The 24,700-nt window shown below is 36.4% G+C and overlaps 1 protein-coding gene across 2 annotated transcripts in view; it reads right to left on the bottom strand.

Moving 5' to 3' along the window:
• Positions 1-152: 152 nt before the first annotated feature.
• Positions 153-24,700, bottom strand: part of MED23 (mediator complex subunit 23) — a 55,040-nt gene continuing 30,492 nt past the window's right edge. For both annotated transcript variants that reach the window (XM_026666108.2, XM_026666109.2), the window contains 19 exons: positions 23,907-24,107; positions 22,952-23,095; positions 19,541-19,686; positions 18,399-18,644; positions 17,760-17,902; positions 16,538-16,712; positions 14,787-14,950; positions 14,204-14,328; positions 13,138-13,343; positions 11,090-11,270; positions 10,243-10,413; positions 9,436-9,652; positions 7,485-7,721; positions 6,495-6,660; positions 5,312-5,384; positions 3,836-4,050; positions 3,455-3,575; positions 1,850-1,981; positions 153-1,100 (listed from right to left, as the gene is read on the bottom strand). In XM_026666108.2, the coding sequence (XP_026521893.1) occupies positions 930-1,100; positions 1,850-1,981; positions 3,455-3,575; positions 3,836-4,050; positions 5,312-5,384; positions 6,495-6,660; positions 7,485-7,721; positions 9,436-9,652; positions 10,243-10,413; positions 11,090-11,270; positions 13,138-13,343; positions 14,204-14,328; positions 14,787-14,950; positions 16,538-16,712; positions 17,760-17,902; positions 18,399-18,644; positions 19,541-19,686; positions 22,952-23,095; positions 23,907-24,107 (3,234 nt within the window). In that variant the 3' untranslated portion in view covers positions 153-929. The remainder of the gene's footprint in view (positions 1,101-1,849; positions 1,982-3,454; positions 3,576-3,835; positions 4,051-5,311; positions 5,385-6,494; positions 6,661-7,484; positions 7,722-9,435; positions 9,653-10,242; positions 10,414-11,089; positions 11,271-13,137; positions 13,344-14,203; positions 14,329-14,786; positions 14,951-16,537; positions 16,713-17,759; positions 17,903-18,398; positions 18,645-19,540; positions 19,687-22,951; positions 23,096-23,906; positions 24,108-24,700) is intronic.

Below are 24,700 nucleotides of genomic sequence, written 5' to 3'. Positions count from 1 at the left end.
TTATGTTCCATTGGAAGATGAGATTTTAGAAAAATATATATGACCTTCTGAATTTGTGTCTTCCAGTTACTAGTTTGGGAAATGCAATTCTGCAACATTTGGGAAACAGGTAAGCAGTACTGATATTAAATAATTCTAATGAACATACTTAATCGGTTGTAAAAATTATTTATTATATCCTTTTTTTCAAATTCTATCCAACATTAGTAATATTGTACAAATAATAGCTGTCAAATCATAACATTCCCTATAAAATGCACCCCTATGTTAGGACCTCAGTAAAATAGAAAATTCAACCAAAAAATATAAATACAAAGCCAAAATGAAGTATACTAAATACAAACACTGGAAATTTAAGTAAGTACCCACAACTTGCAGAAATATACAGATTTTAAACATAATTACAATTCATAAATCAGTAGCCTGCTGAATGAACTGAATATATTACTTACAGTTTGAATTAATATTTTTATTATCTTACTTTCTGTAGCATTGCTGGTGAATGCATAGTCAACAATCACAAACTCTTGTTTCATAATTCTTCATTTTTGAATGATTACATTCCCTATCAAATTACATTGAGAATTGCAGCCTTTGTTTTTGGCTGGCATGACTTTTTCCAAAAGTGGCTGTAAAATCAATGTCCTATTTTTAAAAAAATATGATTAGAAATAATTAAATGGTGATTTACTGATGATAAAAATAATTAAACGTTAAGAAAAACAAACAAAAATGGGTAGAACTGTTACTGAAGCAATTTGTTCTTTCCATAATCCTTAAGAGTGCCCTTTGCTTAGAGTTCTTCTGAGCAGGAAAAAAGCAGCAAATACATGACCAGGAAGAATATAATGGAAATTATTCTGCAGGCATTACTGAGTGGTGTTTCATTCTGGGTCAAAATAAAAGTCCCCAAAGCTCCATCCTTTATTCTATTGTGATACTGGCAAAGCAACATTTACTGGGACCTGACTGGGCTGAGGTGCTGGAGAAATGTTGCTGATCGACTGCTGAGGAACAGAAGCTGCCTCCATCTTGCTGATGTGTATGAAACGCAGACGAAGTTTCAAAGCTGGCCTTAAATTGCAAATGATTTTCTCAACCTTTAATATAAAGAAAAAAAGGTGAAAGAAATGTCACTATAAATTATGCAGTTATTAGCATTAGCTTGATTTTTTTATCCTGCTTGTCCTTGAAGGCTCAGGGTTTTAGGAAGTTATTAGATCTCTAAGGCATCAGGATGGCAATAATAGCCAAATATAAAATCCAAGGCCTACAATTCTATATTTAAAACGGGGACAGAGAAACAAAGGTTAAGAACGTCTAACGAATTATAAAATGCAAACATCCACCCCACTTCCAAAACCACCATCGTGCATTTATTCCCTAAGACATTTATTTCTGACCTCAGTTCTCAAACAGCTAGTAGTCCTACCTCATTTTCAATTTAAATTGGTTTCTAGTCTGAAACAGTTTAAATGGCAATATAATAAAGGTGGTAGCAGGGAGTCTTCCAAAATTCATAAATACTAATTCTAATTAAAGTGGCCTATTGACATTAAAAGGGCAGGATATTAAAAAAACAAAAACCTAACAAAGAAAATTACATTAAAAAGTGTTAAAAGCTTCACACTTGATTCAAAGTGTCTAATATATTTTTCTGTATAAAACCTGAATAATATATTTTTCTGTATAAAATCTGAAGAGATGAAAAAATCTTCAGTTGGTTTCTTCTTATTCACAGAGCAGGCCTTCTCCTGTGGAATTTTCATTTGTTCACCTCAGATGGGAAAGCGAATAAAATTTCAATTCTACTCCAAAGTATTATTTTTCTTGTCAGAAACTCACTTACTTGGTCCTTCACACTGTCTCCAGTAAACATATACTTCACATGGTATAGAAAATCACAGATGGGATCCATGTAGCTGAGGTGCATGTTGCATTGATCCACTTCCAGAAGCATTTCATAAAAGGCTACTCCAATCTATTTCCAGATACAAACACAAAAAGTACTGAAAACACGTAATTTCCCTCCCCCACCCCCAATGTTGGGTCAGTTCAAATTTATTTTTAAATTCCAACATTCATACTATAAAGTTAACATTTATATTATGATTATATTTTCCAAGTTTTTCATTCCTTTCTATAAAGTTGTTAAGAAATTGACAACAATAAAACATTTAGTATTTATATTCCAAGTAAGGGGAAAAAAAGGAAAAAATAATAATAAAGAAATAAATGAAGAGGAAAAACATAATGACTTCTATATGCAAAAATATTATTAATAATATGTCAAAAATCAGTTATAAGATGGATTTTCATAAGAGTGAATACATAATTAAATGTTTTGGGTAAAGTGTACTGCATAACTACTGTTAGATAATATTTGTGGATTAAGATTACAGGCCATATTTTGTCACACAATCATAATATTAGCTGTAAAAACATATTACTATAAACCCATGGAGCTTTAAAAGAAAAGATGGCATAGGCTACTAAACTGGATAGTGGTTTTTCAGAAGTAAGTTATCAATTGTACTAGTATAATAATTCCATAAAAGATCAGCATTCTGCATTAGAAAGGTATTATCAAAATGGTTGGATGATAAAAAAAGTACCTGCAGCAAAAACAACACGTACATTTTTGGTCCTGAAAATAAAATCTATTTATAGCAAGTCTATAAAGAGTACTTAGGTGAAAATGCTTTATTGTGAACGTGGTAAAAAATAACTGAGCAAGCATTTTGTGCATTCTCAGAATGCTAAGGTAAAAACCTACCCAAAAATCCCTCCCTGTTTTCAGAGAGAGCTTGAAATCAGCTATGTTTAGCTATCTATGCTGAAGTGTAATGAATTTTTTGACACTCAGAATGTCCTTGAGAATTTATTTTTAAAACTTTTTTTGTTATGTTTGAAGAAATGAGATAATGAATGCTGAAATCGAAGGTCCTATTTTTGTTTTTGCTTTTATTTTATTTTTGATGCGAACTACCTTTCGGCTTCTCTGCCAATTCCTGGGAGAAATGGTACCCTCTTGCAATAGGAAGTCATTAAATCAGCAACACGATAGCAAGAAGAATGGAGACCCTTAAGATATCCTAAGTTTACTTAAATAATATGGACTGATCTTAATTTCATAATAGAAATATGCTAAGAAAGTACAGTGTTTAATTTTACTAAAGAAGAAGATACAGCTGAAGTCCACCACAGAAAGTTCATCACAGAAAAAAACAGCTTTGCAGAAATGTCAGTAAAAGAATACAAATACTTCTTCACTAAGTCAATTCTACTTGGAAGTTTATAAAAACAATCTTGTAAGTTTGCTCCAAACTTCCCTTCAGAAAAGGGACTTTTGCCTAATTCAGAAAATTTCTGACCCATTATTTTGCAAAATCTAAACACTGCAGGTGTGTGTGTGTGTGTGTGTGTGTGTGTGTGTGTGTGTGTGTGAACCTACCTCTAGCATACATCTTGTCCTCTCTTGCTGGAACCGCTGTAGAAATGGGCCAACAAGATGATAGACATAAAGGAGTTGGAATTCAGTCTTAACTATTGGAATCAACACTTCAGTGAGAAACCTGTAATATTTCATAAGGTATAATAAATTAAATCCTCAAAAATGAAAGCAGATGAAAATAATTAAGATTATATATTTTTGAAAACTCCTAAATTCTATCAAGACTCAATTATTACTGATAGCAATAGGATGCAAATAATTAAATGTGACTATAATTGGTATTTAATAGGAGCTTGATATGAAGATGGGATCTATCTGAAGCACATACAAACTACCAAAGATGATACTCAACAATTGCAGATTTCAGCCATTAATACCTACTTTGGAATGAGGGAAAGCTGGCCTATGCTCGAATGGTGCCAGACAGCATGTGCCAATGCTAACGTGTAGCTACAGCACATCTCGGAGTAAGACTGGTGACAAGCCGTGAAGTCAAACAGCTGGAATGGATACCCCACCCATTCAGTCTCTGAAGTCAAACTAGGGCTGTTGATAACACTCACAATCCGTTCATGGAGGACAATCCAGTAGGGCTCCTTGGAAAACAAAACCAGCCCCACAACACAGATTAGAGAGCTTTCAGCTAGCATGTGTATAACCTCAAATAGAAACCTCAAGCACAAGATGTAGTTTCAAGCTATCATATTTTTCCCAAAAGCGTACACTCTGCTAAACAAATAATTCCCTCAACACTGTTCAACTATTACAAAGTCTGTACAACTATTACTGTTAATCTTCTCAACACTCCTTATCACCCATCCCCTCCCTGTTGTGATTGTAGGACTGTAACTTTGTCCCTTGTATCCTTACGATTTATATTGACTGTTTCCTAGTAGGATTTGGTTGTTGATTGTACCCTATGACTATCATTAAGTGTTGTACGTTATGATTCTTGATTCTTAACAAATGTATCTTTTCTTTATGTATACTGAGAGTATTTACACTAAGACAAATTCCTTGTGTATCCAATCACACTTGGCCAATAAAGTATTGTATTGTATTGTATTGTATTGTATTGTATTGTATTGTATTGTATTGTATTGTATTGTATTGTATTCTATTGTATTCTATTCTATTCTATTCTATTCTATTATTTCTATTCTATTTCTATTCATGACATGGGAGACATCATTCCATATACTATGTGGGATCTTGCTGTCAGTCCCTTCTAGCTCAATATTACAATTTTCTAGTAATGCAATGAAACCAAGAGAAAGGGGTGGAATCCTGTGTGTATCAACTACTGATGTAGAATAGTACAGCCAGGTAGAGTTATATTACATCTTCTTGGACTACTGTCTTTTACAAGAAGGAAAGCATTCTGAGTACTTCAAATACAATCTAATACTTAACAACTGCCAATAAAATGAGTGTGCATGTGACCACACATACCTCATAATAAATGACAGAAATGAACGCCTTTTCTTTATCCTATCCTTATTTTGTACCTGCTGCGAGGACCCAAATATGCGGTCATTATGAATTCGTGATTTAAAAGGGGGGAGGAAGAATTTCTTTCTCTCAAAAGACAACAAGGCCATTGTCTACCTTTACACAAAAAGTATATCCTTGAAAAGGCTACATTTCTAATCTCTAGAAGATGACTTTAATTCTTCGCATTCAAAAGGTTGTACAAACTTGCAATTAAAAGTAAACAACAAAAAACCCATGTAAAAAAAACCCAACATGTTCCAATTCGTAATTATTTATCACGTATAGGAACTGGAACTTTTGCACTTAACCTTAGGTTGCCTTTCTCTTCTTTTAATTGGAATTTTAAACCCCCAAGTCACTTACAGGCAAGGCAGTGATAACCAACCCAATTGCATTCATCCAGGCGGTGATATTTTCTCTAGGCACCAGAGGCTGACTGTTAGGAAAACAAGAGGAAAAATCACTGTTTTGGTACTCTTGGATTCTGGCACAGGGACAGTAAAGCTATGTATGCAGGTAATCCTCGACTTACATCCACGATTGAGCCCAAAATTTCTGTTGCTAAACGAGACAGATTTTTGCCCCATTTACAACCTTTCTTGCCACAGTTGTTAAACGAATCACTGGTGTTGTTTAGTAACATGGTACAACCTAGTTGCCAAGCATCCAGATTTTGATCGCATGAGTACGGGGGATGCTGCAATGGTTGTAAGTGTGAAAAATTGTCATGTCATGCCCCTGTTGGAATCTGATTCTGAGGGGGAGGCCGAGCAGCTGACAGGGAGCGGGAGTGTGGCTCTATTGGCTGTGGAAGAAACTGGGGAAGGGCAAAGATCGACTGGGCAGAGCAGGGGAGAGGTAGAGCAAGGGAGAGGGAATTTGGAGGAAGACCCAGGCCCATCCCCTCTTCATCCTAGGGCACTCAGGGAGGAACGGAGAAGGGAGCAATGTGAGTTGCGTGGCTTACGAGGGAGGAAAGGGCTCTGATTCCCTTCATTAGCTGTTGAGAGCAAATCGTGAATTATCTGGTGTTGTCGAGGCTTATCTGGGTTCCTGGCGTCTTCCCAACTGTGTGTGTTTTGCTGGCCTTTCAAGTCTGCAATTCCTTCTCCTGCTGTGTCAAGTTAATTACTGCAGCGTGTGTATTGTGTGGATTTTTATTTGTATGTATTTTGTTTTCGGACTGAATTTCCTCTATTTAAAGACTGTTCTCGGGAGTTTTTTCTCCAGCTGAAGGTAACCTGAACATTGGGGGCAAAGTTGGAGTTACTAAAGGGACACTTCTTGCTTATGTGACTGTGTTGCCTTTGTGCCACGCCCCAGGTCATTACAAGTCATAAGCCACTTTTTTCAATGCTGTTGTAGCTTTGAATGATCACTAAACAAATAGTTGTAAGCTGAGGACCCTCTGTGCTGTTTAGAACCAAATCAACTAAATAAATTTCAATAATTTCTCCTCTTTTGATCGGATCAAACTGATAACAATTTATGTTTTAGCTCTATAATACTGGGATCATTTCTTTAAAAAAAAACCACTTCTACATACCTTTTCAAGACAACATTCAGAAGGTCATTGCCTACATCCTTCCCTGGAACAGCCAAGGCCATGAGTTCGACACAGGTCACATGGAGGGCATGGGCAGCTGGATTAGGAAATTCATTGAACCGCCAATCACAGTTTGGGAATGGACTGGAGGATTTACCAGCCATCGGTGATTGCAGTTAAGGTAATAAACTACTGTATTTTATAGGAAACAAGCTTTGAAACATGAAGTCATAAACCCAACAGCTGGCGGGATCATCACCTGGTGGGGAGAAGGATGGACCAATCAGCTCAGCTGAAGTCTTATATTGGCTCCTGGAAGTCTCATTCAGCTCTCTGTCACAGGGCAGTGCCAATACACAATAGGAGGGGCTCTACAAAGTCCTTGAAGTATGAAAGCTATGGCATGTCGAGACAACTCTTCAGCCAGCAAAGTAAAAAGGCTGTGCACACACACACATATATACACAATTGGGGAGAACTTTTCAAGCAACCACAAGCTTTCTAAAGGATGCTCTAATGCGTGAAGAGGGCATGTTCATTCACATTTGCAAATCACCTTTCAGTCACTGACTAGCATACATAAGCATTATGTTAGTATTTCCTTTTAAAGAACATAATATGTTGTTACATTCTTAATAAAACTTCCCCAGCTCCAAAATTTAAAACTAAAGTAGTTAAAAGACAATGGATACATTGGCTCTTTTTGTTTTTTAAATTTAGCTTACCTACTAAAATAAGCCAATTTGCTGAGGAAGCCATTTGTCCTTCTCTTTAGTGGGAGTGATTTCCTAGTAAACACTTATAAGGCAAAAAATTGAAATTGCACGTAATGTATATTGTTCTCATTTTGCAGTGATAATCTAAATGCTATTGACAGAGAACTATTAATAACTGAATGCTACAGAAATAACAGCACAGCTGGTTTAATGAGAATAACCAACAGTCTATATTTTGGTATTTTATATACATTCATTATTTTAGAAAGGATATTATCCACCAGCCTCCCAATTAGCTTGCAGTAATACATATCATCGGGGACCCATGGGTTATCCTCTCGTGGATTCATAGCGCATTTAAGATAAGTATCACTTAAACACCACCCTAAGGGCCGGTTGTCTTTTAGGGAACCAATGATGGCATGGACAAGCTTCCGTTTGAGGTTGGTTCGCTCTCGGAGATGTCCCTCATAATAGTGAAGGGTGTTGTAGAGGTAGGTCACTGGCCGATCTGCCAAAAATAAATAAATAAATAATCCTCAGCATTTGTGTTTGCACTTTTTACAATCGGGACTATCATAAACTGTATGTATATACCAAGAATGCGATCTGTGCTTTGTTCAAATTATACACACTGATATTCTTCACATGCTATTATTTTTTTGCCCTTTTTTCAGATTTGCATAATTTAGTATACTCTGCCAGTTATAGAAATAAGGACATTGAAGTGCCATTCCCAGGCATGGGAATCTTATTTAGCAATTGTTTGGGCTTCATATACATTCCTTTATTATCATCTTTGTACATGTACAGCCTAGACATTCTCCCATCATGAGGCAAAGACAAGCTGAAAGCTAAATTTATTCTTCACCCACGAACAAAAATAGCAATGAAAGGAACACAGAAAAAGTTTTGTGGAGCTACTTACAAAATTCTAGCACTGATGCTAGACTAGCTCTGATGATGTTACCTGGTTAAGGTAATGAAACATCTGCAAGAAAACAAGCACACTCTGAGAGCACCAAGGACCCCTCACGTCAACCCTGAGCAACCCTGATTCTCCTCTGTTAGTTACAAAAATTCTTTCTTGTGATTTACAGATTATTAGAAGACTGAAGTCCCACAAATCAAAACAGCATGTGAATTGTTTGGAGATGATGGAAGGATTTTGATTCTCTAGTAGAACTAAAAACTACGGTGACAAATCACTTGATCATAAAATTCTGATAAACAAGAGTATTGAGATGAAAAGACTTGTTTAGATATCCCATTTGGTAAAATAATTTAAACACTTCTTAAACCATGCCAATCAGAATCAATCCAAGGCTCCATATAGTCACTTTGTAATAATCACAAAGATTATATGTTTGCTTTCTTCTGACCTATGTATATATACAATTAGAAATGCACCAAATGAAATGTGAGGACTTAACAAAATCGACAATTTAATTTGTTTTCTATGCGTCTTTTACTCAGTCTTTGATAAAATTCTTGTAACTTAAAGGATAACAAATTCATTGAGCATTTATATTTTGCATAATAAATTCTGTCAACCTAATCCAATTTGGGTGGATCTAAAATTCAAGCTGTTGGATCACATAATCTGAGTATTTTAAATCATGGCAAATTAATATATTTTTAAATGTTATCAGAAAGAGGGAAGAGAGGGGACAGATATGTTCATGCTATTACGATTAAAGTATGTTCACAATGCAGTGACACATTTATCTCCTTAAACATATTATTGAAAGATAATGACCTGTTTCCTGCACCTTCAAGAGATTTGATGCTTGTACCGTGTTCAACTGAAATCAAGTGATTCTCTTTTTCTTGAATAGAAAGGATAGCTCTCCCTGAATCCATCTACTTAACCCATGTGCTCTCATGCCTGAGTATTTTTAATGAGGGCCTACTTCTGAGACCTGCTATACTGCCACTGCTTAATATAGCCAGACCCAACTATTCTTTACAAGCTTGTCTGTCTGCAGTGTCCATTCTTTCTAGAAATAGTTTTCCAGCAGCAAGTCTGACAATGCAATTACTTCTCTACCACATTTTTAAGACAAGCATAATCACCACAATTGATATAAGACTAGGATACATCATGAAATAAATAGAAATTTTAATTACAGGGAACATTTATTATCGATTGATAAATGAACATTTATTATTATTATCAATCCAGTAATAATACAGCAATGAAACAAGCTTCCCTTAGAACTCACCATGAAATTTGTACAAGCCTCCTAAGTGATCTAGAAGGGTCTCCAAGGATTTGGATACTGGTAGAAGTTCCAGAAATCTGTGAATCACAATGTCAAACACTGGCAGGAAGCGGAGGCAAACATTCCCAAAATAAATTGGTAAATACTGTTGCTGGATTTGAACAGGGGGATTGACTTGCTCTGCTAACCCTTCAAAGTACAGCTTTTCAGGGTATTTCTGAGGGGGAAAAAATTACATTTGTTTAATTTTGCCTTGATTTAATAAGCTTTCATTACTGACGTTCTATTTCCCTCCCACATTTGAATAAGATTTTCCTCTTATACTTTACATCCATATTTTAATAGGAAAATAACCGGCACAAGTTGAGTTTTCAAAACATATTGATCACAGGTGTTCAACCTTGGCAATTTTAATACCTGTGGATTTCAATTCCGAGAATTCCCCAGCCAGCTATGATCAGTAGCCCCCCCCCCAAAAAAAGGGTACATCAATCCTAGTTATCACTTCAAATGTGTTGCATCCCTAACAGTGGTGGGATTCAAATTTTTTTACTACTGGTTCTGTGGGCATAGCTTGTTGGACATGGCAGGGGAAGGATACTGGAAAATCTCCAGTCAAAGATGGAATTTGTCGGTTCTACAAACTACTCAAAATTTCCGCTACTGGTTCTCCAGAACTGGTCAGAACCTGCTGAATTCCACCTCTGTTAGTGATTCACTAACAAGATGATCTTCTGCCAAAGTTGAGTATTTGTTTGTTGTAGAAGCACTGCTATTTAGGGCAATTAAGAAGAAAACCAGAAGTACCTTGTGATAGCTCATATGCTTTGTATGCCAGTCATTCTGTAGCCAATGCTCAGGGGAGTTCTCCTTCACAAAATCACTCACTCTGTTTCGGAAGTCATTGGGTTTCAGTAGGAGCAATTGGATAATGAAATAGCACACTTGGGCTTCATTGCCTTCATGGCTGCGCATTGCCTTAAATAATAACAATTTAAAAATGAATCAAAGTTGAACTATAAAACAGAGCTACAAAATACCTACAGGAATATTTCTAGTTTCTCTGGAGTATAGCTCAAGTAAAAAAAAAAAATTCGAAATCCAGTTAAATATGAAACTTCCCACATTTTTTGAGCTGAAAAGAAGAAAACTAGGGTTTCTTAAGAATGCACTTTATTGTGGTTGAAAGGAATTCTAAAATTACTTTTTCAATACCATTCAAAGAATCAAACAGCCTTTCTACAAGAGACGATAATCCACTGACATTAATACTTGAACTAATTTCAATCCTTCCAAAATCATGTATAAAAATATGTTACCAACACCCTTCAGATCTAGTTGAGGAAGTGAGGTGAAGAAACCAACACTTACAGAAGCCTCTATGACTGTTACCAAAATTAATTGCCTGCTTGTACAGCAACGCTGTATTGCTTAGCCCTAACTGGTTCTCATCAGCTTATCTTTGAATGTCTACTGTTCCATGATTAACATTAGGATCCTCTTTCCCATTTTCAATCAGTTATATTTTAGCAGCGGTTTTTGGATTCAAGAAATTTTGCAAAGTCTTTGAAAGCAAATTGAGACAATATTGTGATCGTGATATCCAATTAATCTCTGAACAAATAATGGCAACTTCTGCCTCAGCATTCCTTACCAAACACAATATCAACCGATCCAATGTCACAATGTTGTACTTCCACACCATGTCATTCAGAATTTCAATACATTTGTTGAGCTGCTGGCCTCCAGCTGAGGTAGAAAATTCATAGACCAAGAAATCTGCAAATGTCCTAACATGAGCAACCAGGGCTCTGGCTCCAATTCTTTCTAATACTCTAAAATAGGACAGAGAAGTACAGCGGTGTTAATCAAATAATATGAAAATCTGTCATGTCCCTGTTGGAATCTGATTCCGAGGGGAAGTCAAGCAGCTGACAGGGAGTGGGAATGTGACTCTGGAGGCTATGGAAGAACCTGGGGAAGGGCACAGTCCGGCTGGGCCTTCAGAGGAAGACCCAAGGCCACTTCCTCTTCATCCAAGGGCATGCAGGGAGGAACGGAGAAGGGAGCAACGTGAGCTATGGGGGAGAAAAGGGCCCTGATTCCCTTCATTAGCTGCAGCTGGGAAAATAGGATTTAAAAAGGGCATTTGCGCACAGTACCTTGCTGGAAGCAAAGTGTGAATTATCTTTGTTTGTCAAGTCTTATCAGGGTTCCGGAGTCCTCCCAAATGTGTGTGTGTCATCTTTTGAAGTCTAAAATTCCTTATCCTGCCCTGTCTCGTTAATTGCTGCAGCGTGGTGTGTTGGTTTTTATTTATAATCTACATGTACTTTGGGTTTAGACTGAATTTCTTCCCTTTAAAAACTGTTCTTGGGAGAGTTTTTTCTCCAGCTGATGATAACTGGACATTGGGGGCCAAGTTGGAGGTATTAAAGGGACTTTACCTACTTTTGGGACTTTGTTGCTTTTGTGCCACGTCCCGAGTCATCACAAAACCAATTTCCTTCTCCTCCCTTCCCCTGCTCCCCCACCAAAAAAAGACTATGTTATCAAGCAAGCAACTTTCAAAGTTCCGTTCTTGGAAGGTTCTACATCAGGGGTGTCAAACCCAATCGCTTCGCGGGCCATACCATGACATATCACAATGTTTTTTGCCTTTGCGGAGCTGGGATGGACATGGCCTGCCTGGGCACCAGTTTGACAGGCCTGTTCTACATATTGAAACTGCATGAATAAACCAGATTTGATGAAATATTGTACAATGGAGAGGAGAATCTAGATTCTTTGACATTTAAATGGATTTTTTTTTCAGGGCTGCTGGCAGAAGCCCATTTGTGTTGCTCTGCAGTGAAAGTTACCGGATATAAAAGTGACTTTTATCATATGACTCACAAGCTATGTAATACATTTGATTGCAGGTAATCCTTGACGTACAACCACATTGGAGCTCAAAATTTCTGTTGCCAAGCAAGACAGTTGTTGAAATTTGCCTCATTTAAAAACCTTTGTTGACACAACTGTTAAGTGAATCACTTCAGTTGTTAAGTTAGTAACACGGTTGTTATGTGAATCTGGCTTCTCCATTGACGTTGCTTGTCAGAAGGTTGCAAAAGGTGCTCACGTGACCCAGGCACACTGCAACCGTCATAAATATATGCCAATTGCCCAGGGGTCATGCTATGCATCATTCCAATTTTGGTATATGTGCTGCCAAATTCTTTTTCTTTTCTTCCTCCTCTCCTCACTTTTCTTTCCCCTTTTCCTCAGCGCTGTGTACTATTATTTGCTTTCATATGTTTGTATTTTATTCTTTACATACCAGTACATACATATATACATACATGCCAATTGCTAAGTGGCCAAATTTTGATCACGTGACCACAGAAATGCTGCAACGGTTGTAAGTATGAAAAATGTTAATAAGTCATTTTTTTTCAGTGCCACTGTAACTTTGAGAGATCACTAAATGAACGATTGTAAGCCGAGACCTACCTGTAATGCATTACAAGAAAAGCGCCCCCCAAACTTGTTCCTGTGCAATCTAGCATTTTGCAAACTTTAGAAAACAAAATGGGTGTTATTTCAAATGAATGGCCACTATGCACAAAATGGCCTGTAGGTTTACAGCATCCCAAATATTATTCCATTTTGCTTTATAGTGCCATGGTATAAACAATAATCAAATCTTTTTAAACATACCGATAACCAATCTGGTTAATATGATCGGTTTCTAAGAGCATCTTCCAGAGGAGACAAAGGAAGAGAGGAGGGGAGCCTTGCATAGAAAAATGGGTGATGATATCATTTTCAATTGACATGGATTTCCACTTTCGATATTCCTCTTCCACATTTTTTTTTAGATTAAACCGGCTCTCTTGAGGCACATTGTTCTGTTTGAAGAATGCCTGAAGTAAAACAAGTTAGTAGTCACTAAAACAAACTTCATGTCACTCCAGTAGGATAATTTAATTGTCCCACTAGGGGGCTTAATTATGACCAATTCTCTTCCCTATCTATGGCACAATTTTACCAAATTCCATTTTGGACACTTTAATTCTAACTTTCATCTTGATGGACAAAGATAAACATAAATCTGACATCCTCTTAGATAATTGCTAAGAGTCAATGCTGACTTGTGGAATATAATCAATCGTTAGTGTGTTTTTGTGTTTGTGTGTGCATGTGCTTTAAAACTCTTAATACGTTAAAAACATTTAAAACTAAGAAGAACTCTACAACAGAAATATACAAAACCCATCATGATATATCTTTTTTTAAGCAGTCGTCTGAACTGGAGCGCCTGAAGATGATATTGATATTTCAGTTCAGTGCAATTATAAGATTGAAACTTATAAGATTATATGATTGTCTCTTATCATTAAGAAATTGAACCTTATAAAACCTTGTAATGGAATTCAAAGTTAATGACAAGAGAGCACGTTTATAAAGGTGCATTTTGTAACAAAGGCAGGGGTTTTTGTACAGATTTCTAAAAAGATGAGGTTAATGTAGAAATAGAGGAAGAAACAGAAAAACAATCACAATAGATGGAAACAATATTTAGCTCAAAGCAAATTTTACACAAGAATATCATTACCATCTTTCATGATGTAGATTATTGAACCCAATGCTACTCAACCTTTGCAGACTTAAAATATATGAGCTTCCAACTCTCAGAAATCGGCTGGGGAATCTGAGAGTTGAGGTCCACACGTCTTAAAACTTACCAAGATTGAGATAAGACCAATTTAAGCTAAACTATTACCTGCAGAGGAGCTGGGAAACAACTCAAAGTATGGGTTGCCCAGTTATGGGGAGTAAAGCTCATGATGGTTTGCAGGATATCTTTGCACCAAGTCCCCTGAATGGAATCGGAACCTGTGAAGAAATCTAAAACAGAAAGATAAACGTAACGGACTATTCAAAAAATGAAAGCAAACACAACGGGATTAACAAATACTATCATCCTATAGTAATTCTGTTTCAGTTGCTTTTAGTCACAGTTTTTCATTTCTGCTAAGCTTTCTTAAATGATTACTCAATCTGTGAACAGTCCAAGTCCTAATGCTATCACATGGTCATTGTGGTCAGAACTGCACTGATCAAGCCAACTTATTCCTGAAGTCGCTGCAAAGGGAATGGACTTCATACAATTTCTAAACGGAATTATTATCCTACACTAGAATCTACATGTTACATCAAAGTAAAACATCTGCATGTACAATTTGAGAAGTCTAACAGTACAAGTAAATCAAAAATGACAACATTTAAGATACTTTTAAAACGATAGCACAGTTCTAACCATTTCTATTTTCTAAGTAAAATCCATGACAATCTGGAATTGTTACCTGTGACGTGCGTTGCTCTTGCTAGAGTCAAAATGAGCGCTCTGTTAAGTTCCTCCGATTCGGCTGAAAGTACAGTTTTGGGCTCATTAAGGAATCGAGTAAATTGTGGCTGGACTTCGGAGCTGCCTAAGGCAGTAATCAGCCGCAGGGCGGTGCTTTCCACGCTATAAAAAGAATACACTCTTCAGGATATGTTATGCTAATTACAGAAAATTGAAGTAGAAAACACCTGATTTCAATGAATTGAATTCTAAAATTGCACAAGCCATAAAGACCTCCCACGTGGTCAAGTTATAGATTGGTGGAAGGCATGGATTCTTGAAGGCCGTTACATCAAATAAATAAACAGGAGATGTAATCAATCCAGTATTATTTGGAATTGTAACCTTATTTTTTTTTTAATTGTCATCTAGTATTTTCAGGATATACATGTATATTTCAAGTAGTTTAGCATGACAGAAATGCTGCAAGTAAAATGTACTCTTTGGCAGTAAATATTTTAATGTCTAACTAAAATTACAAACTAATTAATTTCAGATACATATTGCTTGAAACGATCCAAATTTAATTCATGGATACATTTTTAAAACTAGAATCTGCAGGGGTCAGATAAAATGAAAAGGCACAATTTATCAAACAATAAAGCAACCACCCCCAAGACAGTGCTACTTTGAAGATGAAATGGAAAGTTGATTCTATCTCATCCCAAAAACAAAGGCCACCCCTTATAATAACCTCCCCCCCCAAAACCCAAGGGCTATCTTAATGAAGGAAATCCAGAATGTATCTGTGAATCTGAATGACTGAGTTTATTTCTCAAAATAAGTGCTTACTAAATCACAGTCCAGAAGAAGAGAACAAAATGTTTGCCTGTCTCCTCACCTCCTTCCTTGGATCTTAAGCCTATTATTCAATTAAATCACCAGATGAAATTGGAACGGATGTTAAAATCAGGAATCAGAATTGCAACTGAGGCTTAAGTTCTTGACCAGGAGTTGCAACTAAAAATAGTAAAGTGGTGGCTTAATTAAACCACAATTGTACTGTTCACAGGTAACTCAGTTATTATTTCAATGTATGTACTACATTGAAATCCAGAAGAATGCTTAAAATCATTAATTGCTAAAACTCAAAACGAGATCTTGAATCTTTTCCTATAATGTGATGCATAGCCTTTTGAATCGATCATTAATATGGGTTGGTGTTGTTTAAATGAACTTGGTTTGTTCAACTCCCCACACCCTTTTTAAGTACTCAATCTTACACAAATCCCAAAAAATGAAGGTGGAAAAGAAATTCAAACTCCATCACTCTCAAGTTTGTTCTGATTTGTAAAGCTATAACAGAAAGAATGGCAGAATCTAGGAGCAGAGTGAAAAGGGAATCAGCCTTGAATCCCTACATAGCCACAAGGGAACTAAGCTCAATCCCTCTTGAGTACTGCTCACCATCATTTAACTCTAAGCAAGTGTTGACCATTACCCGCTGACTTCCAGTGCAATACAACTACCTTCCTCACTGAATCCTTTATGTTTCCTAAATCATAGGCAGTGGGCAGCAGGCACACTAATATCCAAGTCTATATGGACTGCTATCAACATTTCCCCCCCCAGAAACTCCAATTTTGTACAAATTAGCAGGACGGTCATAACTTAAATGCATGGATTTTGTTCCGTTTTATTCTTCTATGATTTCCTGAAAAGCTTACTGTCTCTAAAGCAAAAATGATGATTTGCTGAAAATACTGTTACCACAAATGAAGCTGGTTTTGATTGGTCTGTGGAAAGGCAGCTAGAGAATGAAGATTACTAAGTAGCTGGACTCTGTAATGAGGTTGGATGTGGTGCATGCGATAGCTGAACATCTCCAACAGGGTATGCAAGATTCCCCAAGCATGAGACTTAAAAACTGTAGGCAGCAGTTGACCTGAGAAAAAAAAAAAATCCTGCCAATTATTTTCTAGTAAAAAATTAAAGAGAGCCAGTTTTCTTGGAAGCATAAATCCACCCAGATTCTTACATTTACAAACAACTCTCAACACAATATTCTTTCCAGTAACATACTACCACTATACAGAAAAATCTTAAACAGAGGAGCAGAAAGGTAGGAGGCCCATTTTTACAGGCATATTATTACTATACAAATAAGAATATCACAGTGGTTAGATTGTGGAGGCTGTAATCAATCAATTTCTGGAAAGTTACAAATTAATTGATATCAACTAATGTAAGAACAGTCAAACTTTTCTCCTGAGAGACTGAGTCTCCCATCAGACATAATACCCCATATTCTTTAGATTATTGCTTAAGGTTAAGGAATGATTTCTTTGATACTATTTTGACACTCTTCTTACTGGAGAAGAGCTAAATGCTGGGAACGATTGAGGGCAAAAGAAGAAGGGGGCAGCAGAGATTGAAGTGGCTGGATGGAGTCACTGAAGCAGTTGGTATGAGCTTAAATGGACTCCAGGGGTTGGTAGAGGACAGGAAGGCCTGGAGGAACATTGTCCATGGGTCGCGATGGGTCAGACACGACTTCGCAAGTAACAACAACAACAAAGGAATAAATTTCTTTGATACTATAATGTGCAAAGAAGCCATTAGGCGAAACAATTCTTGCAGGATCCTGTTATTGTAACCTTACAATTAAGATAATGTTAAATTCATCTTCTTGTCTGGACTGGCTTGAAGGATTGACATCAATCTTGAAATCTGAAAATACATCTCTCCCTCACCCCCTTGCCTTTTTTAGTCCAAGAAACTAGCGGGGGGTCCTTTCTGATATGTTTACCGTGCCCCCATTCCTTCTGTAGACTAAGCTGTCTCTTATCTGACTGTTGTGGCTCCTCCTCCTTCTGTCTCTCAAGGACATTCTACAGATCATTGCAATTACTTATTCTAAGCAATTCGGTTTGGAATTTATATCATTAAAATTAGCAGTCCAAAAGAATATTAATTAATGAAGTTTTCTTACTGATAAAACCTTTGATGCCCAAGGATTCTATTTCCATATAAACCAACAGACGACTGTATGTTTCCACAAGAGCTGGAGCTAATGCCAAGCTAGACTTTGCATGGGCCAGTTTTATTACTCTGGTGGCTATGCTATGAATAAGGCTGGAAAAAAGAAGAAGAAGAAGGTATTATGTCCAATAACAAATTCTAAAAACAAGGAAATACTATGGGATTCAGGGAAAGCAGTCATGTTTGCGTAACACAACACTGAAGGTATACATCATTTTCTTAGTATTCCAATGACAGCTCAGCTATGATTGGCAACCCTTCTGTAATTCAGAATGTCACAATACAGAGAATCCACCAATTTTGATTGGCACTAACAGAATTCAAAATCATAGTTATTTGTTGGGTTTCAAACTATAGTTAAGGCCTAGATGCTTAACCACAAAGAAGCCATCAGAATCATGAAGCAGCTGGCAAGGCCAGGGTTAAGGAGAGCCCAAACATTCATGCTAATTACCTGCTCCAGTTGAAATCATGGAGAGCTTATGGCCTCTATAAGGTATTTCAATTTAATAATTGAAAAAATAAACACCCAGAGTGGTTTTGACATGTCAGGCAAATGCACCTACTGTTGTTATTGATTATATTTTACCTCATTTTGGCATGGACTGTGAGGGAGTCCAAGAGGTTCATTGGCAGTGGTGTGATTGAGCCTGAGGCCATGCAGTTGGTTCCTGGGAGAGGTATTCTCATGTTGCCATTCCCATAAATAGTTTCCACCAGAACACCCATGGGTAACGTAAAGCATTCTGAATTAGTGGAATAAGCATTGCATAGCAAGGCGATCTTGTAGTCGTTCATGTGAAGACTTTTATTCCTCAGACTCTGTTGCAAGAACCTGGACACCGAAAGATACTTAAATGAATAGGAGAAACCTGTACAAAAGATCTGATACACACTAGCCATCAAAATATATATATGTAATTAATGGTATGTTAAGAATCATGGGGACATCAACTTTTTCTGCAGACTAAGACAGACACTACTTGGAGTGAATTATAAATTAGCGCAACACCTACTCAAGTCATCTCTTACCACATGGCCTAATTCTACATAGTTGACCTTTAGGCAAATAGGGAAGTAACTCTTAAATCCCAGGTAGGCCCATTAGAGCATGTCTAAATGGAGATGCCAAAATTTAGCGGCAATTTCCCAATGTCTCTACCTTGCCAATAAGTAAAATGGGCATAGCAAACTTTTGCCAGGCTGAATATGTTTATTTTACCTTTTTTTTTAAAAGATATAAAATGAAACTAAAACCCTGACAAAATTGAACAAAATAGGGCAGAAAAGTCGCCCTTACTATATAAAATGATTTATTCGTAATAAAAAAAACCACAGAACAGCTTCTGGGAAATTAGATAAGCTTCATTCTTGAATTTCCTTGACACTGCACCTCAAGGATGGTTATTTCCTTCCTTCTTTTGTTTAGTAGGAATTGTTCCATTTTATTGGACTTTTAACTATCAAGACTATTATGTCATCCTGAAATTTTACTGCAATGCCGGTTTCAAATGCTATCTTGTGTTGTCTTTTTTAAATTCAGGTTTTATGTTTCCTGATTTTAAGCATGCATTTTCTGATGCTCTGCAGTTACAGGATTTGGTATGTATTTAATGTAAAAGTTAAAATATATACTTCTTTTGGGTGGGTACCATTGTTCACCCTCTTTTCAGAGATTTCCAGGATGATCATTATTGAAAAGGATGATCATTATTTACTAAACATAATTACTCGTGATGGAGCTTGAGAGAATGAGGAATTGGAATCTGTAGTTTAGAATTGTCACTATGAGCCTTTCTGTTCAGATGTATCCAGATACAGGTCATTGCAAAAGCATGAGTTGACTGCGGTTTGTTGATATCAGGCACTGGAATGCACTGAGGGAAAAAGATGAATGATGTTAAATTATATTCCATTATTATTCAGCAAATAGATATGGTGAATCAAAATTTAGAAACAGAGTAACTACATTTTCAGAAACTTGTGTACCTGTTGAGGTAACTATTTCTTAAAGTATCAAACCAATTCAATATAATACTCACCTCTGTGTTTTCTCTTCCCCCTCCCCCCAACTTGACCATGCAATCAGGATTGCATAATTTTGCCAAGTGTCAGATTGCCTCCTTTATCTTTGAGAGCCTTTTTCCAATCTAGATTTTTCTCTTTGGAACAGACCACTGAACTATGTTGTTAGCTTTACTAGGTAGTCAAACAAGAAGCACATCCAGAAACATGAACACTTTATTTCTTGTGAATTTAGTTAACCAGTGAAAAGTATTCTGTTCTGTCATTCCCTGCATGGAGCAACAATCTAACAGCTGCCATAATGGGCATTTTCAGGTATGAACCTGGCTATTACATCTGAAGTTGTAAATCATTTTCAAAAACAGTCTCATATAATGCCCATTACATATGATATCTTTAAAAGTGTCATGTCAATATTAAACTTCCGGTTTGCTAGCCTTCGGCGGCGGCAGGGATTTGCGACTGCGCGATCCCTGCTGCGTTCGCCGCCAAGGTTCCCCCGATCCATTTGGATCTGGGGGATATAGCTGCCCCGTAGAGGCAGCTGAAGACAGGGGGGATCCGGCAAGGGGTTTGGGGGTGCCGCAAACCCCCTCCCCAGCTGGCTAAACTCCCTTTTCCCGAGGCGGAGGAATGGCGATCAGTAATGGCCGCCACGAAGAAAGCTGTGGCCGGGTAAGCAAGTGCAGGAGGGAGAAAGCTGGAGAAAGTGAAAGGTGCTTTTAACCGGGACAAGACTGGGAGAAAGTGATTTGGAACCTTGAAAGCTGTTAAGGATATATTGTTCCTTGTGAGAGCCACAAGCTGCGAATACCCTAAAGGGGAAAGTTTTTTTTTCTCTTTGTTCTACTCTCCTTCCTAAAGTGACAGCGGGGAAAAAAAAATCTTTTTGGCTGTGAGTGGGAAGGGAGAGTGAAAAAAAATCAGAGCAAAATTTGAAAATAAGGAGAAGATTGCCTAGAATTGCAAAGAGTTTAAAACTTCCAAAAAATATATTTGAAAAGGATTTGTGATTACTTTAACCTCAGAAAGAAAAAGTGAAGAAGAAGAAGGTATTTAAAAGAAACAGTCTGTTTGGATTGTTTGGTGATTTTGGAACCTTTGGAAATTATTTCTGATTAAATCATCTGGGTGGTTGTTTGGAAAAACTTTTTCTCTACACAATGGCATCACCTGTGGATGGATTGGAACTTATATATCAAAAATATGAAAGAGAAAAACAAGGAGGGGAAGATGGACTTGGCACTATTTTTCAATACTTAGAAATGGCGGTTTATATTTATGCGAAACAGAATGAGGATGATGGGGACAAAGAAGAAGAAAAAGCCATCTTTGATGAAAAAAGGACTTTGATTGGAGACGGGAAAAAGCAAGAGAAAAAGGAAAAGAGGTCTTTAAGATCTGAAAAAACAGCCCAAAAAGAGAAGAATAAGGTGAAAAAGGGACATTATGTTAAGAAACAACAGAAAGGGGAAAGCAGAATAAAAGGGAGGTGGAGAGACAAGGGGTTAAAGAGGACAAGGAGAAGAAGAAGCAAGGGAGAAAGGAAGGGATGAGAAGCTCTAATTGTGGGGAGCAGGATATTAAGAAGCAAAAGTTTTTCAGAGATAATGGATAGATCTTATTGTTAATGGGATTCTAGAAAGGTACATAAGATTGCATTTTTATATCTGTATTTAGAAGTAATTATAGAAAATTAGAAATAATATGTAGCTTAAAATGTGATAAAATATCTAACATAAATAAGTGAAATTTTTGTTAAGAAAAAGAGAGTACTGTAATGAAATATGATTCAAGATTGTGATGTAGGGGGTAATAATCGTGGAAAGCATAAGTGTTCCCACAAAGGCATAATATTCAATTGAAATGGATAAAATATTTAAGATATAAATGATTGTTAAAATTAATGATTAGAACATGGTATACTAGCAAAAAATTTTGTGAAATGAGATTTGAAGTAGAAGAAGGAGGAACATTTCAATGAAATATTGAGCTATAATATGTGATGTGGGGGGTGGATAATTATGGAAAATAGGGCTCTCATAAAAGTATGTGATTTAATTGAAAAGTAATGAGTTAAACGTCTAAGATATGAATGAATATCAATATTAATGAATAGATTTGTATTATTTTTGACAATATAGTATAATTTTAGAATGTACCAGACAGAATCCCAATGTATGTTATGTATTTTATATTAGCTACTATAAATATAAGGGAAAAAGATAAAGGCATCATCTCCATATAGTGTACAGGAGAAGTATTTCTTCTTTTTTTTAAAGAAGAAAAATAAATGATTGGCTGGAATAGAACAGACAAAGAATAATAAATATTAGGATATGAATTGAGAGGAGGAAAAAAAAATTGAGAAAATTTAAAGGAGAGGAGAAGTTATATAGAAAATTGAAAATGTTAATAAGATATGAAATGGTATGTAAAATGAATATGAAACTGAACTTGTGTCTGTACCAAGAGTTTTAACCCGGGACTAAGCAACTTTCAGAAAAGAGATTTTTTATGCTTTTATGTTTTGTGTTTATGTGTATTTATGTATTGTTTGTCTTGAAAATAAAACTTGTTTTTTAAAAAAAAGTGTCATGTCAATATTGTATATAATTATATACGTATATACTTTTTAGCATTATAAAAAGGGTATTATATGAAAGAAATATCACAGTAATTAGTGGGATTACAAAGGATGCATAGCTGGGAAAAGCCAATAAAGAAACCAAATTATTTAGCACTAAGCCTGGATTTATAAACTTTCCCAGACTATAAACTTGCATTTTCAATACAATGATACCATATCCAACACAACTTTTAAATACAGATACAGAAAGCTATACAGAGTTGTACCTTCTGCCTACAGAGGACAGTGTCATCCAAGTCTCAAATGAAATGATCACAATGTTATATGGATGTTATCTATAATAAAGTATAAGATAAAAACCTCAAAGGATGAGATTTTAGACCAACAATACCCAATATCCAGGAAGTTTCAGGCTCCCCTTTGCCAAATAATCCCCTGTGAGAAAAGGATTGGTTTTATCCCTTGGATATACAGTTAAAAGTGAACCATAAGTAATAATAGTAATAATATTTTAAATGGCGACTCACTTCCTTCTCAGGATAGAGGAGGTCAAAGAGCTTCATAACAGGAAGAAAGTCACCTAATGCATTTTTCTGAATGCTTCCCGAGATAAACTGTAATAATACCCACATCAAATGGTCTCGGCCTTTGATCAGGCCTCGTCCTGCCAACTATAAGACAAACAAACAAACTCCATTAATATCAAAAACGCACTCCTAAGTAAGCTCTCACAAGTTTCTAAAAACGATACATGCAAAGATGCTTTTCCCCACAAGTTATTTGCCAACACTGAGGTAACACCAACTGTTTTGATTCTAGGCAGCTCAAAAATTCTCGAAGGTATCTGTTTCCTGTAAAAATCCTAGCTAATTTCAAAAATCAGATATATTGAGAGAGAGAGAGAGAGAGACATCTATCAAAGTAGGATCTCTAGGGCTGTGCAAAGTGCACACATATGCAGAGACAGTCAAGAACAGTTTCTGAAACAGGCCTGAAAAATAAAGTGGCTTGAAATATGTTTTGCATATGTTTTCTGTGCTTTGTGCAGCTTTTTCTCACGGGCTTTCAATAGCCCTGGTGCTTGTCTATCAAAACAGGAAGGGTAACTTTCTAAAAGACAATTTCATGTCATAAGAGGAAAGTGAAGCAGTTTTTGTGTTCCACATCATTCAGTCTGAATAACACAGATGGTTTCGGTTACTAGGTGATGTACCAAACACTTCCTGTGCATTTTTTCATTACTGACCAGCTCTGTCCTTGCTATGAATACCTAATGTTAATTTTTACTGTTAAAACAACCATTGTTGGGATACCATTTTGCTAATGCTTGCATGTAATGTCACATCTCTAGGTACCCACTTACCAAACTAATAGGTGCCAAAACTGAAGGATCAGTGAAATACAATAATGTGTGTATGTGAGAGAGTTTTTAAAAGCTTGAAAAATAGTCATCCATTTGATCTCGCTACTGAAAAAACCTACCTTCTGATGCAGAGACAGGACCATGTGAGGGAAGCTTGCGAACTGAAAAAGTACAAAGAAGATAAGCTGACTGGAGAGATGCTGCCATAGCAACTGGCTGGTTCCACCATCATCAAATTTCTCCTCCGTCTCTGAGCGCTCCATGGCATATACCACCAAATCGACCAACTGGTCCTCCAACACAGGGCATCGCTGTTTGTGCTGCAAAGTAGAAATCAGATACAACATTCCAAAAACTAGCATTTCTCGTTTTCACGCGTTACTTTAGTAAATTGGGAAGCATGACATAAAACATTTACAAGGTAAGCCAATGCATTAAAACTGTCTGATGTTACAGGTCACTTTAAATCTTACTCTTGTTTTTTAATGCCAATTTACCAAGCCACTTCTCTATGGAATTGACTGAAGATACTGTTTTTGAGAATATAGTTCCATGATGCATTTTTCATTAACAAACCTAGGAATATGATACTTTGGAACAATGCTACAATTTATTTGTTTTGACTTGCCTATTCCTAATAATGGAAAAACTCAAGTAATGTAAGTAAAAAACAAACTTCCATTTACAATACAGATTATGCTTTTCTATTCCTTCTTTTTCACCCTGTGCAATTTTTACTTTATGTATAACCAATTAAGCATGATTTGAAGTTAATTTACAAAAGCTGGGAGGGATACCAAACATATATCCTCTTTCTTATTCAGACTTAATTTGTCACAACTCAATAATTTAAATAGAATGGGTTAGAAGGAAAAAAGACAAGGTGCTTATACCTACATATTAGTATGTATGT

This window comes from Notechis scutatus, chromosome 1 (genome assembly GCF_049901735.1).
Source record: "Notechis scutatus isolate UNSWTSFEM ecotype Mainland chromosome 1, rNotScu1.2, whole genome shotgun sequence".
NCBI classification, from domain to species: Eukaryota; Metazoa; Chordata; class Lepidosauria; order Squamata; family Elapidae; genus Notechis; species Notechis scutatus.
This window is presented reverse-complemented; position numbering and strand designations above follow the sequence as displayed.